The following is an 18,105-nucleotide window of genomic DNA, read 5'->3' on the forward strand; positions in this document are numbered from 1 at the left end:
TTTGGAACCCAAACGAGCTTTGGGCCTTGCACATGTGTGACAAGAGTTTTGGGGACCCAAAGTTGCTTGGGGAGCTTCTTCTTTACTTCCTTTGTGACCTTGCCAATGAATTTGGCATTCACCTTGCCCTTTACCTTACTCAAAAGAAAATGGTTATTTTGATGCATAGATGAGTAATTTTTAGGTAAAGTAGGGAGAGGACGTGATGGCAAGGGACACTCCCTAGTGTGGTGCCCGGTGACTTGGCAATGTTGACAACATGATCCGACTTCTTTAATGAAGCTAGTCTTGATCTCCGGAGAAGGAGTAGTGCCTTGGTTTGGTTCCGGAAATGAACCAAGACTTCTCTTGCCATAGTCACGAGCATTGTTGAAGAGAATTTTCTTGTGGATGTATTCTCCTCGTGAGAGCTTGCCACTTGATCCATCAATTCATTTTCCCTAGAGGGAGCAAGCTTGGGCAAAACATTAGTAGCATTTGCAACAATGAGTAGATTATCACATGAAGTAGAAGCATTGACCTTTTCAACATTTTCATTGATAGAGTTCTCAAGACTCGGGTCAATTGCTTCATAGGAAAACTCAAGCTCTTGATATTTGTGAGCCAACTCCCTATGCTCTTGCTTGAGTTTCTTGTGGCTCTCTTCAACTTGCTTAGCAAGTGCTAGTGACTCATTATGCTCTTTAAGCAAGTCATTGTACTTGCCAAGCAAATCAGAGTGAGCTAACTCTAGCTTGGCATGAGTGCTCTCAAGGTGCTTGACCTTGCCCTTTTCCCTCTTGATGACGGATGTATACTCATTGATGAGGTTAGCAAATTCATTTAGATCAAGCTCATCATCACTATCACTATCCTCCTCACATACCTTTATGTTACCTTTTGTCATGAGGCACATAGGAGGTGGAGGTAACAATGGTTCTTTATTTGTGAGAGCAATGGTGACGATATCTTCATCATCACTTTATTCTTCACTTGATGAGACATCGGTCACCCATTCTTTTTTTTCCACCAAGAAGCTTCTCTTGGTGTTGCCTTTCTTCTTTGGGAAGAGCTTGGTCGTCTTCTCATGGCTCTTCTTCTTCCCATATTTCTTGTTCTTGATCTTCATCTCATCTTCTTCATCATCGCTCGAATCATGGCGATGCTTGTTCTTGCTTTCTTTCTTTCTTTTGTCTGGCTTGGGGCAATTTGGAGAGATGTGACCATTTTCTCCACAATTGTAACAAGTTTTGCTCTTCGAATCTCCTCTTGGCCGGAATATTTTTTCTTTTAGGGTCAAAATTGTAACCCCTCTTGTTGATCTTGTCACTCAAGCGTGTGACCTTTCTCATCATGAGGGCAAGTTCTCCATCATCATCTTCATCATCTGATGTGCTTTCTTGATGATGATCTTCTTCATCGCTTGGGCTTGATTCTTGCTTGATCATCTTGAGCTTGCGGTGCTTGTTGGCCTTGGTCTTGAGAGTAATTGATTTGCTTGAAGTTGGCTCTTCGGACAAACCAAGAATACCCATTTCATGAGCGCGAATTTCGCCCACAAGTTCTCCCACTTCCATTGTATCAAGATTCTCCTTTTGAAGCATAGCATTGATGATGTTGTACTTGGGCTTCGGAAGGAGCATGAGTATCTTGCGGTTGATGAAGCCACTGTCAATTTTAGATATTTCAAGCGCATTAATGTTCTTGACAATGATATTCAAGCGAGAATACATATCATTTCAATTTTCATGAGCTAGTATTTTAAAAGAATAATACTTAGCTCTAAACAAGTGATATTTTTACTCACGAACTTTAGTGGAGCGTTCATGAATTTCAATGAGCTCCTTCCAAATATCATTTGTCAAGTCCATGCCATTAACTCTACCAATGACTTCCTCACTAACGGCTTCGAAAATTGCATTTCTAGCCTTAGCATTCCACTTGAGTTGTTCCGAGGTGGGAGTTCCGGTGAACCCGGTCTTTATTGTTAACCACACTTCGGGGGCAATCGCATCAAGGTATGCGGCCATGCGAACTTTCCAATAAGCAAAGTTCTTGCCCTCGAAGTGAGGAGCCGTACCACCCATCTTGGCCATATCTCTAGGCGGCGAAGCCTAATGATTCAAATGAACAACGAGGCTCTGATACCAATTGTAAGGATCGATGGACCAAGAGGGGGGTGGATCGGGCCTTTTTCAAATTTCTAAAACAAAATAAAGCAACATTAACCTATGCAATGCTAGTAAGGCTCAATTCACCAACCGGCTAACTAAGCAACCTACACAAGCTATAAAGGATACAACAAGATATAAAGCTAAGCAAGGTAGAGCTAAGTTATGATCTCGAGAGTTAAGCACATGAATAAATTGCATGAAAGTAAGTGCTTGAATGTAAATAGTTGGTAAGAGACGATCGGATTTTTTCCCGTAGTGTCGATGTGTTGGCACACACCCCTAATCCACGTTGTGACACTCACTAAGAGTCTTGTCACCTCCCATGTCACCAAGACAAGAGTGCTCACTAAGAGTCTTCGTTCACCATCCCGGCGTGGTGGAGCTCAAGCCACGTACAATCTTCTTTGGGCTCCCACAATCAACTTGGCAAGCTCCGTAAGAAGCACCTCAATCACCAAGAATGCCTAGGTGATGCCAATCACCAAGAGTAACAATTTAGGGCCTTCACTTGAGCAACAACCGATCACCAAGAACGGATGCACACAAGTTTCTCTCTACTCAAGTCCTTAGCCTTGTTTCTTAGATGATTGAATGATCAAATGAGTGGAATGTGAAGCTCAAGGTGGCTCTCAACAAAAGAATGAGTGTATGAGGGTTGTCTGGTGTCAAGAGTTTGTAAAATGATCCATTGGAGGGGTATATATAGGCAGCTCACGTGGATAGAGCCGTTGGATAAAAGCTGCCAGAAAAGTACGCAACGCCGGTTAATCCGACGGCCCTCCAAAAGTCATCGTCGGTTGAACCGATGAATGTGAACTGTCATTTTGAAAAACTAGCCGTTACTGCTCTGGCAATTTAACCGACGTATCATCGGTTTAACTAGTGAATGTAGCTGTCGCATGATTAACTGAAAAACCAACTCTCTGGACAACTACACCGACGTTAGCTCAAATCCATCGTCGGTTTAACCGGTGAGTATAAGCTCAGAAACCCCTGGAAAACAAACATTCTAGACAACTGCACCGACGTTAATTTCAAATATCGTCGGTTTAACCGGTGTACTCAGTGTCCATGCTTCAGTGACAGCGTTTAACCGACGTATAGAAACTTGAAGGCGTCGGTTAAATCGGTGATAAGACTTTTTCCTGATTTTGTCTGTTTTGATTTGAGTCTTGAATGAAATCCATCTTTGCTTGAGATATGATTTGAGTAGCACTTGTTTGAGCTCCCAAGAACCTAAGGGACCAATGTGTGCATCCATTTTTTTGATTGACTATGTCCATGCTCAAGTTACTTGGCCTTAATCCCTCTTAATAGTGCGAGCTTTACAAACTATAAAACCTATACTAACCTAAGTGTCCTTCTCAACCTTGCGACACTTAGGACTAGAAAGATCCTTAGTCTTGTTATATACTTGAGTTGAATACCGAGATCACCTTTTTGAATAATGAAATTTAGGGGCCTCTTTAACATATGATCCAATGAGCGATAAGATTTCATTAAACTGCATAAACTCATTAGTCACAATAATGGTTGTCATTAATCACCGAAATATACCTTGAGGGCCTAGATGCTTTCAAAACCGGATTCTACTAGTTTCCGTCTGTGACAAGAAGTCTTAAATAGAGCTGACAAGTAAATTGCATCTGAAATTTCGAGCTGAAAACTATGAACAGTAGATTAAGAACACACAAATGGTGTCTTTCGGAGAAAAGATTTTGAGGGAAAAAAGATCTTAGTGGCCAATATAGATGGCCATTCGGGCCACCCGGCCCGGCCCGGGCCCGCCCTAGCCCGCTTTTTCTCGGGCCGTGTCTAACCCGGCCCGATATCCCAGCGGGCCGTGCCGTGCTAGCCCACGGGCTGCACCGACGGCACAGGCACGGGCCTACAGGCCTGTTTTGTGCTGGGCCCGCTCGTGGAGCCCGGCCTGTTTGTCGGGCTCGAGCCCCCCCCCCCGCGACCCATGATGGGGGCGGTCCTTGGCCGCGGGAGGAGGCGCGGCGGACTGGCGAGGTGCGGCTGAAAGGCATAGAAGAGAGCGGAACGGGGCGACGGCGAGGAGAGGAAGTGCGGCGGCGTCGAGGTAGGGAGGGGTTACGGCGGCGTGAGTGGAGCTCCCGATCCGGCGGCGTTAGATCTAGGGTTACGGGGCAAGGGGGAGGACAGAAGAAACGGTGCTATGTTGGGGGAGCCGGGTGCGGGGTGCGGGGGGAGTAGGGGGTGGGGGGCGCCTGCGCCTGGAAGGCCGGGAGTACTCCCCCTTCCGCTGGCTTTGGCCTGTGGACTGGGCTCCATTGTTGGAGTTTGCGGGTCGCTATCGGGCCGGCCTGCTAACTCCGTGCCGGGTCGTGCCAGCTCATGGGCTGGGGTGACGGCCCAAGCCCGGACATGGTGGGGAGCGGGCCGGGCCGTGTTTGGGCCGGGCCATCGGACTGCGGACTGCATGGACATCTACAGTGGCCAACACTTACAATGGAGTGTATACATGACTCACATACTGTCCGGCTTAATCCATGATCGCAATTTAGCAACTCTATACAGCTTTATATATGCTTGAGAACATCCCAATGCCCCAAACAGTAATTCTTTTTTCTTCGACACTTTGCAGTAGATGTAGTCGAACCATTTTGTATTGCGATTGGTATCGCTTCCGTCCTCATGTTTTTCTTCATTCTCAAAGTTATCCAGTATTAAACAAAGGGCAAGATCACCAAAGAGAATCAAATCCGAGGAGGAGCGCTCATCAAGAGGCCGCTAGTACAGAGCATCAGGACCTACTTTCACAATCTATTAAGGCTTTGTTTAGTTCATTTTACATTTTTTTATTTTTATAAAAAAATTCAACATTTGAAATATTAAATATAGACTAATCACAAAACTAATTACAGATCTCGTCTGTAAACTACGAGACGAATCTAATGAGCATAATTAATTCATCATTAGAGCATATTTACTGCAGCATTACTGTAGCAATTTAGTGTCTAATCACGTCCTAATTATCCTTATTAGATTCGTCTCGCGATTTACAATTTATTTGTGTAATGCGATTTATTTTTCGACTATATTTAATACATCATACAAGCAATTTATAGAAATTTGTATTTTACGTTTTGAGATCTAAACAAGGCCTAACAATGGCTCCTCCTACCTTTCACCACTAACCAATCGCTAACCCAATGTCAAAATCCACACCCAAATACCACCATTAGTGAGACAAACAATCATAGAGGAGAGAGAAAGCATGGCACTGGAGCAGCAGAGCTAGATCAGCGGCCACACCAAAATAAAATAGATTAAGGCTCTGTTTGGCTCCCAGACTTTTTTATAAGTCCTTATCACATCAAAAAGAATATTACTATTTTATAGTATTAAATAAAATCTATTTATAAATGTTTTTTGACAGATGAGTGCTAATTCGCGAGACGAATCTAATGAGCCTAATTAATTCATAATTTGCTAAGTGATGCTACAGTAACCATTAGCTAATTATAGATTAATATACCTTATTAGATTCGTCTCGCAGTTTAGCCACAGGGTTCTGCAGTTAGTTTTATAATTAACATTTATTTAATACTTCTAAATACTAAAAAGTTGTAGAGACTTAAAAAAGATCCCTGGAAGCAAACAGGGTCTAAGCTATCTCGTGAAATAAAAAAACACCCTGAAGAAAAGAGAAAGAGGAAAAAAAAGCACCATTCACACTCAAATAAAAAAGAGACAAATATGTGAGAATGAGATAGAGTGGCATACAAGCCAAAGCCAAAGTCCTCTTCCTCCCTTTTATCCCTCCCTGCTTCTTTAGCATCTCATCTCAGCATTGCCCCTCTCTCTCTCTCGATGTGTCTTGGAATTTGAGACCCGATTTTCTTAAGCCCTGCTAGTACTACAACCTCGAAGAGGGGAATCCATTTGTTTTCTTTTAGGTTTTCTCTGAGAGTCATAAATTCACCTGCCGCTTCTAGCATTTCGGAAATATTTTTATTTAAGGCAGGAGAGAGAAGGAAGGAGGGAGGGGAGAAGTAAGCAGCAGCCGAGGCCGAGCTATCTCTCTCTTTCCCTCACCCAGCTCTCAGATCCAAAGCCGGAAGGAAATCGCGCCAACAAGCCTTAGCCCTAGATGCGCGCCTCGGCCTGCTGCTGCCGGCGCTGCTGCTGCTACTGCTTCTAGGATTATTCCTGCGGAGATGCTGGGCGTCGAGCCCGACGGCGGCGGCCGCGGCGGCGGCGCGTCCTCCGTTGCAGGTGAGGCTTCTCGCCGCTGAATTTGCTGCGCTGGTGGGTTTCTTGCCGCGTTTGATCTGTTCCCCGGTTTGTTCGGTTGTTGTTGTTGGTTGGCTGGTTGTTGGTGCTGTTCGGGGCGATTTGGTGGGTGCTCTGGTCGGCGCCTCTGTTGCTGCGTTTCTGGTGCGAATCTTCGGGCTCTGATGGAGAATTATTCCCGTGAGGCCTCTGGGTTCAGGAAGCTTGAGAAAAAATCTATTTGTTTGCTGGAATCGTTTAGTTCGTGGTTATCGCTCGTAATCTGGGTTGAAAAAATTGTCCCTTTCCGATTCTGAGATGATCTGCCGTTTCTTGCTGCAGAGAATTTTGACGCCGGGCAGTACGACTTCTTCGGGAAGGAGCCACTGGAGGGGTTCGAGCTCGGCGGCTTGGAGGACGCTGGCGGCGATGGCAATGGTGGTGGATTCGGTGGGCCAGAAGAGGGGCTGTATCGACTCTCCTCTGTTGGAGAAGAGGTGCGGATTCGGGAGCCATCATGTCCACATAGCGTCCATGTTTTGTTATAAATTATCTGTCTCTCGTTACTGGTTTCTGCGTTTGGTTCCCATGTATGCTTTACCTCTTTCTCGGTAACACGTCAATTTTGCATGGACCCGGCAGATAGTGGAGGATTAGTGAGGGGAGCAATCCGGAATATATTCCTGTGGGCCGCAAAAGGGCAAAACATAGTGGAATTTAGGATCTCATCAGTAGTGCTCCCGATATTGGGCACTTGAGTGATTGTAGTGGAAAATTGCATACTTGATTGTAGCACCCTTGATGTGTGGAAGGAATCATTTGGAGTTTGCTTGGTAGTGCAAGAGCTTCGTTGTTAGGAGTACTTGTTAGGATGGATCAGAGATGGAAGTAGAGTATTCTTGCACACATTCTTTTGTTAAATTGTTAAGACACTGCCTAGTGTCATTTTGAACATTGTAAATGTAGGATAAAAAAGAATATTATAAATGTTTTTTTTCAGGAGAAAGGGTAGCGATACTGATTATCTATTTGGATAAAGTGCCAATGATGAGATAAATAGTGTTCACGCCTATTTTCGGCACCTTTGTGACTTTTAAGTCAATTGTTGCCTATGAGTCACAAGTGTTCGAGATTTCGGTGTGGTTGAGCTTCTCGAATGCTTTTCATTGTGTTGCTCGACCCCTAGATACTTTTTAAGGGCACATATTTCTGCATTTTAGGATCCATAGTAGATTGCAAAGATAACCATAATGACTCGTTACACAATCAATTAGTTAGTTTCTGATAATGTTGCTGTTGGACAATCTACATGCTATGTTGGTAACATGGCTTACTGTTGGTAGGAGTTATTTTTTTCGAGTTAACGAGCACATCTAAACTGTTACTTTGAGTCATATGATGATCTTGTTGGTGGGTCACATGCATGTGTAACTGGATCACTCCATATACACATCTTTTAGTGGTTTCATTTCTCCTCATTCTGAACTCTGAAGCTCAATATTCATATTCTCTCAAAGTGTTTTAATTCCAACTATTGTACTATGTAGGTGGACGATCTCAGTAACTTGTCCGACATTGATGATCTTGCAAGCACCTTTGCTAAGGTATGTTACTTGTTGGTTGTTGCTTCAGTGATTCATTTTGAGATTCCTGCTTTGAAACTTATCCTTTTTCTGGCTTTGATGTACTTGCTAACTTTCCTCTGGAGTCTGGAATAGAGGTCTTTGCATGTTTGCTTTGATGTGCTGCGGCTGTTGCTCATTTTTACGTAGCAGATTTTTTTCTGGGCGAATTGTACTTTGTCATACTTACACAAGTAGACAGCCTTCATTCTTTCACGATTCTAAATGTCATCGAGGTTATTGAAACGATGTTAGGAGAACAAATGTAAATATTTTATTAATAGAATCGACTTGAGTTCTCATTGTAACTTGAAAGCACAATTCAAAAGCAACTATTGTGCTTAATGGTATTCATTAAAGTTTTCGCTATCACCATAGCAGGCAAATGTTTATTAGGCAGCGTTCCAGTGAGGCAGGACCCCCAGCTATGCTGGATAATGTTAGAAGCTCAATTCTAACTCTCATTGAGCTGAGAGGATGACAATGAACTTGGGGCAATTTTCTGGTTTTCTCATATTCACAAACTCAAAGCCATGCCAACCCAAGGGGCTGGGGATACATACTTATAGGCAGCCAGGGCAGGCAGCCAAGATTGCTGCAGCGAGGCAGCAGTCAAGCAAAAGATGCTAAGATGCTAGTCAAAAGAACTAAAGCTAGATGCTGTCCTAGCAAACTGACTGTCCTAGCAAACTGAAATATGCTAAAGGAATAGATGCTCTGGTCCTTGCAAGGACCCTATGCCTTATCCATCCAGCACAAAGACTTATCCATCATTCTCCCCCTAAGTCTTGTGCGTCGTCTTGTGGGAGGATTGGACCATCCCGGTCCTGGAGCAGAGCTCAAGGAACTTGATCCTCCCAAGGGGCTTGGTGAGCAGGTCTGCAAGCTGGTCCTTGGTGTTGATGTAGCTTGCCTTGATGCTCCTGTCCTCCAAGCAGCCTCGGATGAAGTGGTACCTCACCCGGATGTGCTTGCTCCGTTCATGGAAAACGGGGTTCTTCGCCAAGGCCAGGGCGGACTTGCTGTCCACCCTGAGCTCCACCGCTCCAATGTCTCTGCCGAGTAGATCACCAAGCAGTCGAGCGAGCCAGAGCGCCTGAGTCGACGCGGTGGAGGCCGCTATGTACTCGGCCTCGCAACTGGACAAGGCCACCACCTGCTGCTTGACCGACTGCCAGCTAACAAGGCACTCGCCGAGGAAGAAGAGGATCCCGCTCGTGCTCTTGCTGGTGTCGCTGTCGCCGGCGTGGTCGCTGTCGCTGTACCCGACGAAGTGTGCCGCTCCAGGGCACCTCGGGTAGTGGAGACCGTGGTCGAGAGTCCCCGCAACATAGCGGATGATCTTCTTCACGGCCTGCTGGTGCTCCGTCGTCGGTCGCTGCATGAACCGACTAACGTAGCCGACGGAGAATGCCAAGTCCGGCCGCGTGTGGGCGAGATAGCGGAGGCTCCCCACAAGGCGCCGGTACTGAGAAGCGTCCACCTCCTCTGTCGTGCTGTCACGGCTCAGCTTCAGCCTCTCCTCCATTAGAGTGAGAGCTGGGTTGCAGTCGGTGAGCCCGGCGAGCTCGACGACGCGCTTGGCGTAGGCGGTCTGTCGAAGTGTGATCCCGGAGTCGTCCTGGTGCACCTCGATCCCCAGGTAGAAGGAGGCCCCAGGTCGCTCATCTGAAAGGTGGCCTTCATCTCCTCCTTGAACGCCACCACCTCCTCATCCTTGGTGCCGGTGATCACCAAGTCGTCGACGTAGACACCCACCAGCAGGGCATTGCCTCCATTGCCCCGCCGGTAGATGGCCGCCTCGTGCGGGCTTTGCTCGAAGCCCATCCCCTTGAGCGTGGAGTCCAGCTTGGCGTTCTACGCCCTCGGGGCCTGCCGCAAGCCATAGAGGGCCTTGCGCAGACGTAGCACCTTACCCTCCTTGCCGGGGATCGCAAACCCCGGCGGCTGGTGCACGTAGACCTCCTCCTTCAAGTCGCCGTTGAGAAACGCCGACTTGACGTCCATGTGATGGACGTGCCAGCCCTCCTGGGCAGCCAGCGCAAGGAGAAGTCGCACGGACTCCATCCGTGCCACGGGAGCGAAGGCATCGTCGAAGTCGACTCCCTCCTGCTGCACGAAACCTCGTGCCACCAGGCGAGCCTTGTGCTTGACGACGGTGCCGGCCTCATCCCTCTTCAGCTTGAACACCCACTTAAGGGTGATCGTGCGGTGACCACGAGGGAGATCAGCAAGCTCCCAAGTGCGGTTCTTCTCAACCGCGTCCATCTCCGACTGCATCGCGGCACGCCATGCCGCGTGTCCCTCGGCCTCTGCGAAAGACCGAGGCTCGCCGTCGTCGCACGCGAGGTGCAACTGCGCCTCCAGGTCGTGAGGCACCAGTCCCGGCACCGGCTGATCGCCGAGAAGGTCCTCCATCGTACGGTACCGCAGTGGCTCACCGTCGTGGTACGCGTCGATGCGCTCCTCGTCGTGAGAGAGCGGAGTAGCGAACTCCACCGGGCTGTGCTCAGCATGAGCAGTGCTGTAGTAGGCGTGCCCGGAGGAGTGGCTGTCGGTGCTGGAGTGCGCGGCGTCGCCGGCTGTGGTGGTGCAGCCGAGGAACTTGGTGCAGCCGGAGTCGTAGCTGAAGAGCGTGGTGTGGCGGGCGCCGGAGTCGGTGGAGGCTCGGGGACCGGGGTAGGCACGCTCGGCGAAGAGGAGCTGCCTACTCCCCCGGCTCCCTCGAAGTGGACGTACTCGACGGTGAAGTCGTCGTACGTCGGAGCCGAGCCGTCGTCCACCGCCTTGTCCCACGCCCATCCTCGCCCTTCGTCGAACACAACGTCGCGCGCCGTGCGCACACGCTGTGTCTCCGGGTCGAGAATGCGGTAGGCCTTCGAACCCTCTGTGTAGCCGATGAACACTCCCGGAGTGCTCCTGTCGTCGAGCTTGCCGATGTGGCCAAGCTCCTTGGCGAACGCGAGGCAGCCGAAGACCCGCAGGTGGGAAACCGCTGGCTTACGCCCATGCCAAGCCTCATACGGCGTCATGCCGTCGAGTGCCTTGGTGGGCGAGCGGTTGAGGATGTAGACGGCCGTCACCACCGCCTCTCCCCAGAAGTCGGCCGGCATGCCCCTCTGCTTGAGGAGGGCCCGGGCCATCCCCACCACCGTCTGGTTGCGCCGCTCGACGACGCCATTCTGCTGCGGGCTGTACGGCGCAGAGTAGTGGCGCTGGATGCCCTCATCCGCGCAGTACGCCGTGAACTCGGCCGCCGTGAACTCGCCGCCGTTGTCGGTGTGCAGCACGCCCAACTTGCGGCCGCTCTCCGCCTCCGCAGCAGCCTGAGCACGCCTGATGGCGTCCGCAGCCTCTCCCTTGCTGCCGAGGATCATCACCCACATGAAGCGGGAGAGGTCGTCGACGAGCAGCAGGAAGTAGCGCCGTCCTCTTGGTGTGACTGGTGTCATCGGGCCACACAAGTCCCCGTGTACGAGCTCGAGCCGCTCCTTGGCTCGGAAGCTCGCCTGCTGGGGGAAGGAGTGCCGCCTCTGCTTCGTCAGCACGCAGACGTCGCAGAGCTGCTCCACGTGGTCGAGGCACGGGAGGCCTCGCACCATCTCCTTGGCGTCGAGCCGCTTCAGGGCCTCAAAGTGGAGGTGCCCAAAGCGCTCGTGCCACTGCCATGCCTCGTCGTCCCTGCGAGCTGCAAGACAAAGAGGCTGGGCCACCCCGACATGGAGGATGTAGAGGCGGTTCTTCTCTCGAACCACCCTGGCGAGAAGCTGGCGACGGTGGTCTCAGATGCGGAGGACCCCGCTGTCGATCACCACGCGGGAGCCGCTCTCATCGAGCTGCCCAAGGCTGATAATGGAGTTCCGCAGCGCCGGGATGTAGTAGACTCCGGTGAGCATCCGGTGCTCTCCGGTCTTGGCGGTGAAGATCACGGAGCCCACGCCCTTGATCTCCACGGCGGAGGAGTCCCCGAACCTGACGGAGCCACCTACATCGACGTCCAGGTCGGAGAAGAACTCCCGCCGCCCGGTCATGTGGTGCGTGGCGCCGGAGTCGAGGTACCAGCCATCGACCCTGTCGTCGTCGGAGCCGTTGCCGAGGAGAACTCGGGCACGCGGCTCGTCGAGGTGGAGTAGAGCGGTGACAGGTGGTGCCGCCGGATGCGGCTCCATGTCCCCGTGGAGTAGGAACAGAGCCGGCTCGTCATTCGGCTGGGCCTCCGCGACGTGGGCTTGGCCCCCACGCCTCCGCTGCGGGCAGTCCCTGGCCCAGTGGCCGGGCCTGCCACAGTTGTGGCAGGCGTCGTCTCGTGCCGCCTTGGGCCTGTCAGCGGCGCCGCCTTGGGCCTGTCAGCGGCGCCGCCCTGAGCATCTCCGCGGGCGCCACCCTCGGCGCGCCCTCGTGCCCCGGCTTGGGCACCTCCGCGCCCCTTTCGCAGCTTGCCGCGCTTGTGGCCACCAGTCGAGGAAGAGGGCTCCCCCCTCCTCCTGTCACCGCGTCGAGCCTCCCACTGCTCCTGAGTGAGGTGGAGCTTCCCACTGATGGAGATGCCTCCCGAGGGAGGCTGTGGCTCGTCGCTGTCGACGACCTTGAGGCGACCTATCATCTCCTCGATCGTCATGGTGGAGAGGTCCAGCAGAGACTCGATCGAGCGAGCGGTCTGCATGTACCTCTCGGGGACGCAGCGGAAGAGCTTCTCGACGGCTCTCTCCTCGTCGTAGGTGTCGTCGCCGAACTGCACCACCTTCTGCAGCAGAGTGTTGAGACGGAGGGCGAAGTCATCAACATCCTCACCTGGCTTGAAGGTCAGGTTCTCCCACTCCTTGCGAAGTGCCTGGAGAGTGGTCTTGCGGGCGCGGTCGCTGCCGATACGTGCCGCAGTGATGGAGTCCCAGGCCTCCTTGGCAGTTCGCTTCTTGGAAAGCGTGAACTGCATCTCCGGCGGGGCTGCTGCGATGAGAGCATCCAGCGCCCGTCGATCCTCATCGTAGTCGACGTCGCCGTACCGGACTGCCTCCCACATATGCCGTACCTGGAGCTTCACCTCCATGACCGCGGCCCACTCGACGTAGTTGGTCTTGGTGAGGGTGGGCCACCCACCGCCAGGACCGACGTCCCTGACCACCGCCTGGAGGCCGTGGTAGCCGGGGGCGCCGCCGCGCGCACCCCAGCCAGGAGCGCCGCCACCGCCCTGCACGCCGCCGCCAGGGGCGCGGCCTCCGCCGCCGGGTGCACGGCCCCCTGGACCGTCGCCGGGCGCGCCGCCGTCCAGGCCGCCGCCGGGCGCGCGGGCCCCTGGGCCGCCGCCGGGCGCGCCGCCGTCCAGGCCACCGCCGGGCGCGCGGGCCCCTGGACCGTCGCCGGGCGCTCCGCCGTCCAGTCTGCCGCCGGGGTGGGCTGCTGTCCACCGCGCGGTCCGGTCCCGCGCTCTCTCCCTCTCCAACTCCTCAAGGTCCTCGTCGGCGGTGGCGTCGCCGGCGATGGAGCCGCTGAGGCTGCCACGCAAGGTCTCAACCTCGACCTCCGCCGCACGCGCTGCATCCTCCGCCGCCTCTGCTTCCACCTCCGCCCTGGCCGCCGCCAGCTCCGCTGCAGCCAGCCTGGCCGCCCTCGCCGCTGCTGCAGCGGCTTGTGCCGTCGCTCGCCTGCGCTCCTCTGCCGCGGCGAGCTCGGCATCTCGCTGACGCCGTGCGCTTGAGGCGACCGAGCGCTGAGACGGTGCGTCGGACATGGCGCACCTCCAAGGGGCTGCTGCGTGGAGAAGACGAAGCCTCAGACGTCTGCTCGGGTGAGGAAGGTGGAACGGAGGGTGCAGCAGGTGCTGCTGCGCTAGCTGCTGGTGGTGGTGGCTGAACTGCTGCTTGGGAGGGAGAAGAGCAGGAGATGTCTAACCTACAGGAAAGTACGGCTCGGATACCAGATGTTAGAAGCTCAATTCTAACTCTCATTGAGCTGAGAGGATGACAATGAATTTGGGGCAATTTTCTGGTTTTCTCATATTCACAAACTCAAAGCCATGCCAACCCAAGGGGCTGGGGATACATACTTATAGGCAGCCAGGGCAGGCAGCCAAGATTGCTGCAGCGAGGCAGCAGTCAAGCAAAAGATGCTAAGATGCTAGTCAAAAGAACTAAAGCTAGATGCTGTCCTAGCAAACTGACTGTCCTAGCAAACTGAAATATGCTAAAGGAATAGATGCTCTGGTCCTTGCAAGGACCCTATGCCTTATCCATCCAGCACAAAGACTTATCCATCAGATAATGACACAGCTTAAACACAGATATGTAGTTCTTTTGGCATGACAATGACACGAATCATGATCTACGATCAAAGCTTAGGTCCCACTTAAGGTCTTTTTGCCCCTAAATTCCTAGGCTGTGGCGATGGAACATGTTTCTGGAGGCTGTTATTGTTTTCGAAGGATAATCTTGTATAAGGATGGCTTTGTCTTAGCCTTTACTTCTGTGGTTGCTTACTGTTATGCTTTGTTTCTGTTACTTGACGTACACTGAGAATTCACATGTTTCACTGGCAGTTGAACCGAACCATTAGTGGAACCCGGAATCCTGGTGTCATCGGGGACAGGCGATCCATTTCAAGAGGAAGTGAGTGATATTTCTTCCCTTAGAACATTCTGGTCTGAAGTTTAATACTGTGGGTTTCTGGGGTTTATTTGTGGTATGATCGGGTATGAAGCCTGATGCTCAAACTTTAGTGGTTTCAGAATCATCAGTTCATTGTTGACTTATGTATGTGTCGTCACCAGATTTATATAAATATTAAATATTTTCTCGGTGTATTTTTCCTAACATGGGTATTTGGGAATTTGAGAGTATATAATGTCAAGAGTCTGATATAATCCTAGCCTTCAGAATTTTTTTTGTAGAATTATCTGTCAGTGTGAATTTTGTTTAAGATTTCATGTATCCTCAAAGTTCAATGTATGCCTATGTTTCAACTTTTCACTGAACCATGCAATAACTTTTTCAGGTTCTTTAACTGTTGATTGGGCAGAGGATGCAGAGTATTCAAACTGGGTAGATCAGGATGTATTTGAAAATGAGGAATTCCAGGAAAGTAAAAGATGGTGGTCATCGAATTCTTCAGTTCAGCAAGGGGACTCCAACTCCAGGCCACTAAGTCGAACATCTTCCTACCCTCAGCAGCCACTGCAGCACCGGTCAAGTGAACCTATTGTTCTCCCGAAAACCACTTCATTCACCTCCTTTCCACCACCAGTTGGTGGTGGTAGTAGATCACCTTACCCTGCTCAAGGCCTTACACGTCATGGGAGTATTCCATCAATTGGTGCTGGGCTCCAAATGGGTTCGCCGAGCATGTCACTTTCTGCTTCTCCATATCATATGGTTGGACCATCTCATGGACTACCATACACAGGAGGCATGCCTTATGGAGGTCTTAACCTGCCTGTAAACAATCCAATGCAAAATGATTGGTCAAACCAAGCTAACCCTTTCACTGGGGAGCATCTTAATCTACTGCCCAACTTATTACATAAACAATTATCGCTTCCTAATAGCCCAATGTCGTCACTCCTATTTTCTCAGCATCAGCAGAGATTGGCACAGGTCCAATCATCCCATCAGAATTACCTCAATATACCACCACACCTGTTGTACCCCCACCACTCTGCAGAGGTAACAGGCAGGTTTGATTCTATTGGCAGTTCTCATTCATCAAGAGACAAGAGATCAAGGTCGGGAAGGGGAAAACATAATATTCGCTTCTCTCAACCACCATCTGATACTGGTAGCCAGAATGGTGATAGTGGAGGTATAAAGTTTAGATCCAAGTACATGTCATCTGAAGAGATCGAATCAATTCTGAGAATGCAGCATTCTGCAAGTCACAGCAGTGATCCTTATGTTGTTGATTACTACCATCAAGCTTGTATGGCTAAAAGGGGTGCCACTTCTAAGCAAAAGAATAACTTCTCCCCAGCATCAATGAAAGATTTACCATCCAAGTCTCGATCCAGCAGTGATCAGCACACATATCTTCAGGTTGATGCTCTTGGAAGAGTGTCTTTCTCTTCCATACGTAGGCCTCGGTCTCTTCTTGAAGTTGACCACCCTTCATCCGGTGATGGCTCTCATGATCAGAAGTCCACTATGAGGCCCCTGGAGAAAGAACCAATGCTAGCAGCAAGAGTGATTGTGGAAGATGCCCTTTGCCTTCTTCTTGAGGTGGATGACATTGACCGGCTGTTGCAGTCTAGCCAGTCACAGGACAACAGTTTCCAACTGAAGCGAAGACGGCAAGTCCTCCTTGAAGGTCTAGCTGCATCACTTCAGCTTGTTGACCCTCTCGGACCCAGCAAATCTAGTCATTCATCTGGGTTAGCCCTGAAGGATGATGTTGTTTTTCTTCGTATTGTTTCTCTGCCCAAAGGACGTAAATTTTTAGCACGTTACCTTCGGCTTCTTGTCCCTGGCAGCGAGCTGACCCGGATAGTATGCATGGCTATTTTTCGCCATCTGAGGTTCTTGTTTGGGGGTTTGCCATCAGACTCTAGTGCAGCAGAAACTACAACTGCTCTTGCAAAGACTGTTTCGTCTTGTGTGCATCACATGGAACTTGGTGCTCTTAGTGCGTGCCTTGCTGCTGTTGTCTGCTCATCAGAACAGCCACCTCTCCGCCCTCTTGGTAGCTCTGCTGGTGACGGGGCTTCTCTAATTATCAAATCAGTTCTGGATCGAGCAACCGAGTTGCTGACTGATCATCATGCCGCAGCAAGCTACACTGTGCCAAACCGGACTCTCTGGCAGGCATCATTTGATGCTTTCTTTGGGCTTCTAACAAAATACTGTGTCAGTAAGTTCGAAAGTATTCAGCAGATGTTTGTCATGCAGGCACCAAGCCCAGTAATTGGACCTGAGGCATCCAAAGCTACTAGTATGGAGATGCCTGTTGAGCTACTTCGTGCAAGCCTTCCTCATACAAATGAGCAGCAACGCCGGAGGCTTCTTGATTTTGCTCAAAGATCCATGCCGGTAACGGGTTTCAATCCCCCGGGTCCTAGAGGTGGACACATCACTTCAGAATCTGTTCCTGGTTGATGTAACTGAAAGAGATACCGCAAGGCCAAAGAGTCAATGCTGCAAAACATTGATGCAATGCTCTTCAGATGGTAATTCTTGTATCTGAAGACATGCATGCCCCATCATAAGTTGTGAGCAAGCTTGGAGAAGTTTCATTGGCTCAGGAAATTAGCCTTCACTTCAGGTTGTGACGTAAGTTTAGGTTTCAGAGTAATCAAATAGACCGATAATCTCCCTTCTGTGGGTCATTTAATATAGCACCCACCTGATGATTATAACTATGCATGTACGTACCTATACTGTTGTAACTCTGTGCAGTGTTGAAACTGGTGGTCATATGGGGCAATTTAGTTTTTAACATTTATCTGCTCCAGCGAAGAAGACCAGTAGTGGGCGTAGTTTTTAGCCTGCGAAGAAGACATCCGGCTGGCAGGCGCATTTGCTGCATCCCTCTGTCTAGCAGTGGTTGTACAGGTTGGGTTGTCAGGGGCTTTCTGCCTGTTCTTTTTTACGAGTGGAAGGTGCCCAGTATCAGGTGTCATATTGTCGTCTGGTGTCTTATTTACTTAAGTTAGGCCAAAATGTGTTCGAATAATGGAGTACTCTTAGACTTCTGAAAATTTACTCTCTTCTAGCTGCCCTTCATCCTTACTTCTAAGGTTTCAGGATAGTGTGTGATCCAGATACCCACTGATATTGTTGTAGTGGAACTCTGGGACCAAGTGTACCCTTACTAAATTTCTACAGTTAATGTTCTTCATAGGTAATTGAACTCGTTTGCTCATTTGCTTTGTATTGATTCTACTATTAAGCTACCCCAGTTTTTTCTTCTGACGTGACGGAGTTGGCATGGGAGTATTTCGCTGCTATTCTGGATGCAAATGCATACTTTTGGGTTTTCTTTGTTGATTATGCTTTCATTGTGTTCTGCTATTTTTCTAGCGGAGGAGCTGTTCGTAATGCATAATCATTGTAATGAGCCAGTGAGTTGCAGTAGCCCTCATGCTACTTTCCGAACTAGGATTGTGG

General features: G+C 50.3%; 1 protein-coding gene across 3 annotated transcripts; it reads left to right on the forward strand.

Annotated features, from left to right (window-relative positions):
* Window positions 1-5,813: 5,813 nt before the first annotated feature.
* LOC120673578 (protein PAT1 homolog 1-like) lies at window positions 5,814-17,891 on the forward strand. 3 transcript variants are annotated; one of them, XR_005674690.1, is made up of 6 exons: window positions 5,899-6,398; window positions 6,738-6,892; window positions 7,943-7,999; window positions 14,550-14,619; window positions 15,005-17,209; window positions 17,256-17,891. XR_005674690.1 is itself a non-coding variant. In XM_039954483.1 (5 exons), exons 1-5 carry the CDS (start codon window positions 6,341-6,343, stop codon window positions 17,092-17,094), a joined length of 2,430 nt encoding a protein of 809 aa, XP_039810417.1. In that variant the 5' UTR covers window positions 5,814-6,340; the 3' UTR covers window positions 17,095-17,891. The 3 variants fall into 3 exon arrangements, 2 of the variants coding, with proteins under 2 accessions (XP_039810417.1, XP_039810419.1); XM_039954483.1 differs by having other exon boundaries at window positions 5,814-6,398; window positions 15,005-17,891; XM_039954485.1 differs by lacking the exon at window positions 5,899-6,398 and adding an exon at window positions 6,464-6,596 and having other exon boundaries at window positions 15,005-17,891.
* Window positions 17,892-18,105: the final 214 nt, after the last annotated feature.

The sequence above is a fragment of the Panicum virgatum genome, chromosome 5N (assembly GCF_016808335.1).
Source record: "Panicum virgatum strain AP13 chromosome 5N, P.virgatum_v5, whole genome shotgun sequence".
In the NCBI taxonomy this organism is placed as follows: Eukaryota; Viridiplantae; Streptophyta; class Magnoliopsida; order Poales; family Poaceae; genus Panicum; species Panicum virgatum.

Coding starts and splice junctions, on each gene's coding strand:
- LOC120673578 (XM_039954483.1), top strand. CDS start 6,341: ATGCTGGGCGTCGAGCCCGACGGCGGCGGCCGCGGCGGCGGCGCGTCC. Junction 6,893..7,942: donor TCTCCTCTGTTGGAGAAGAG/GTGCGGATTCGG, acceptor TGTACTATGTAG/GTGGACGATCTCAGTAACTT. Junction 8,000..14,549: donor TTGCAAGCACCTTTGCTAAG/GTATGTTACTTG, acceptor TTTCACTGGCAG/TTGAACCGAACCATTAGTGG.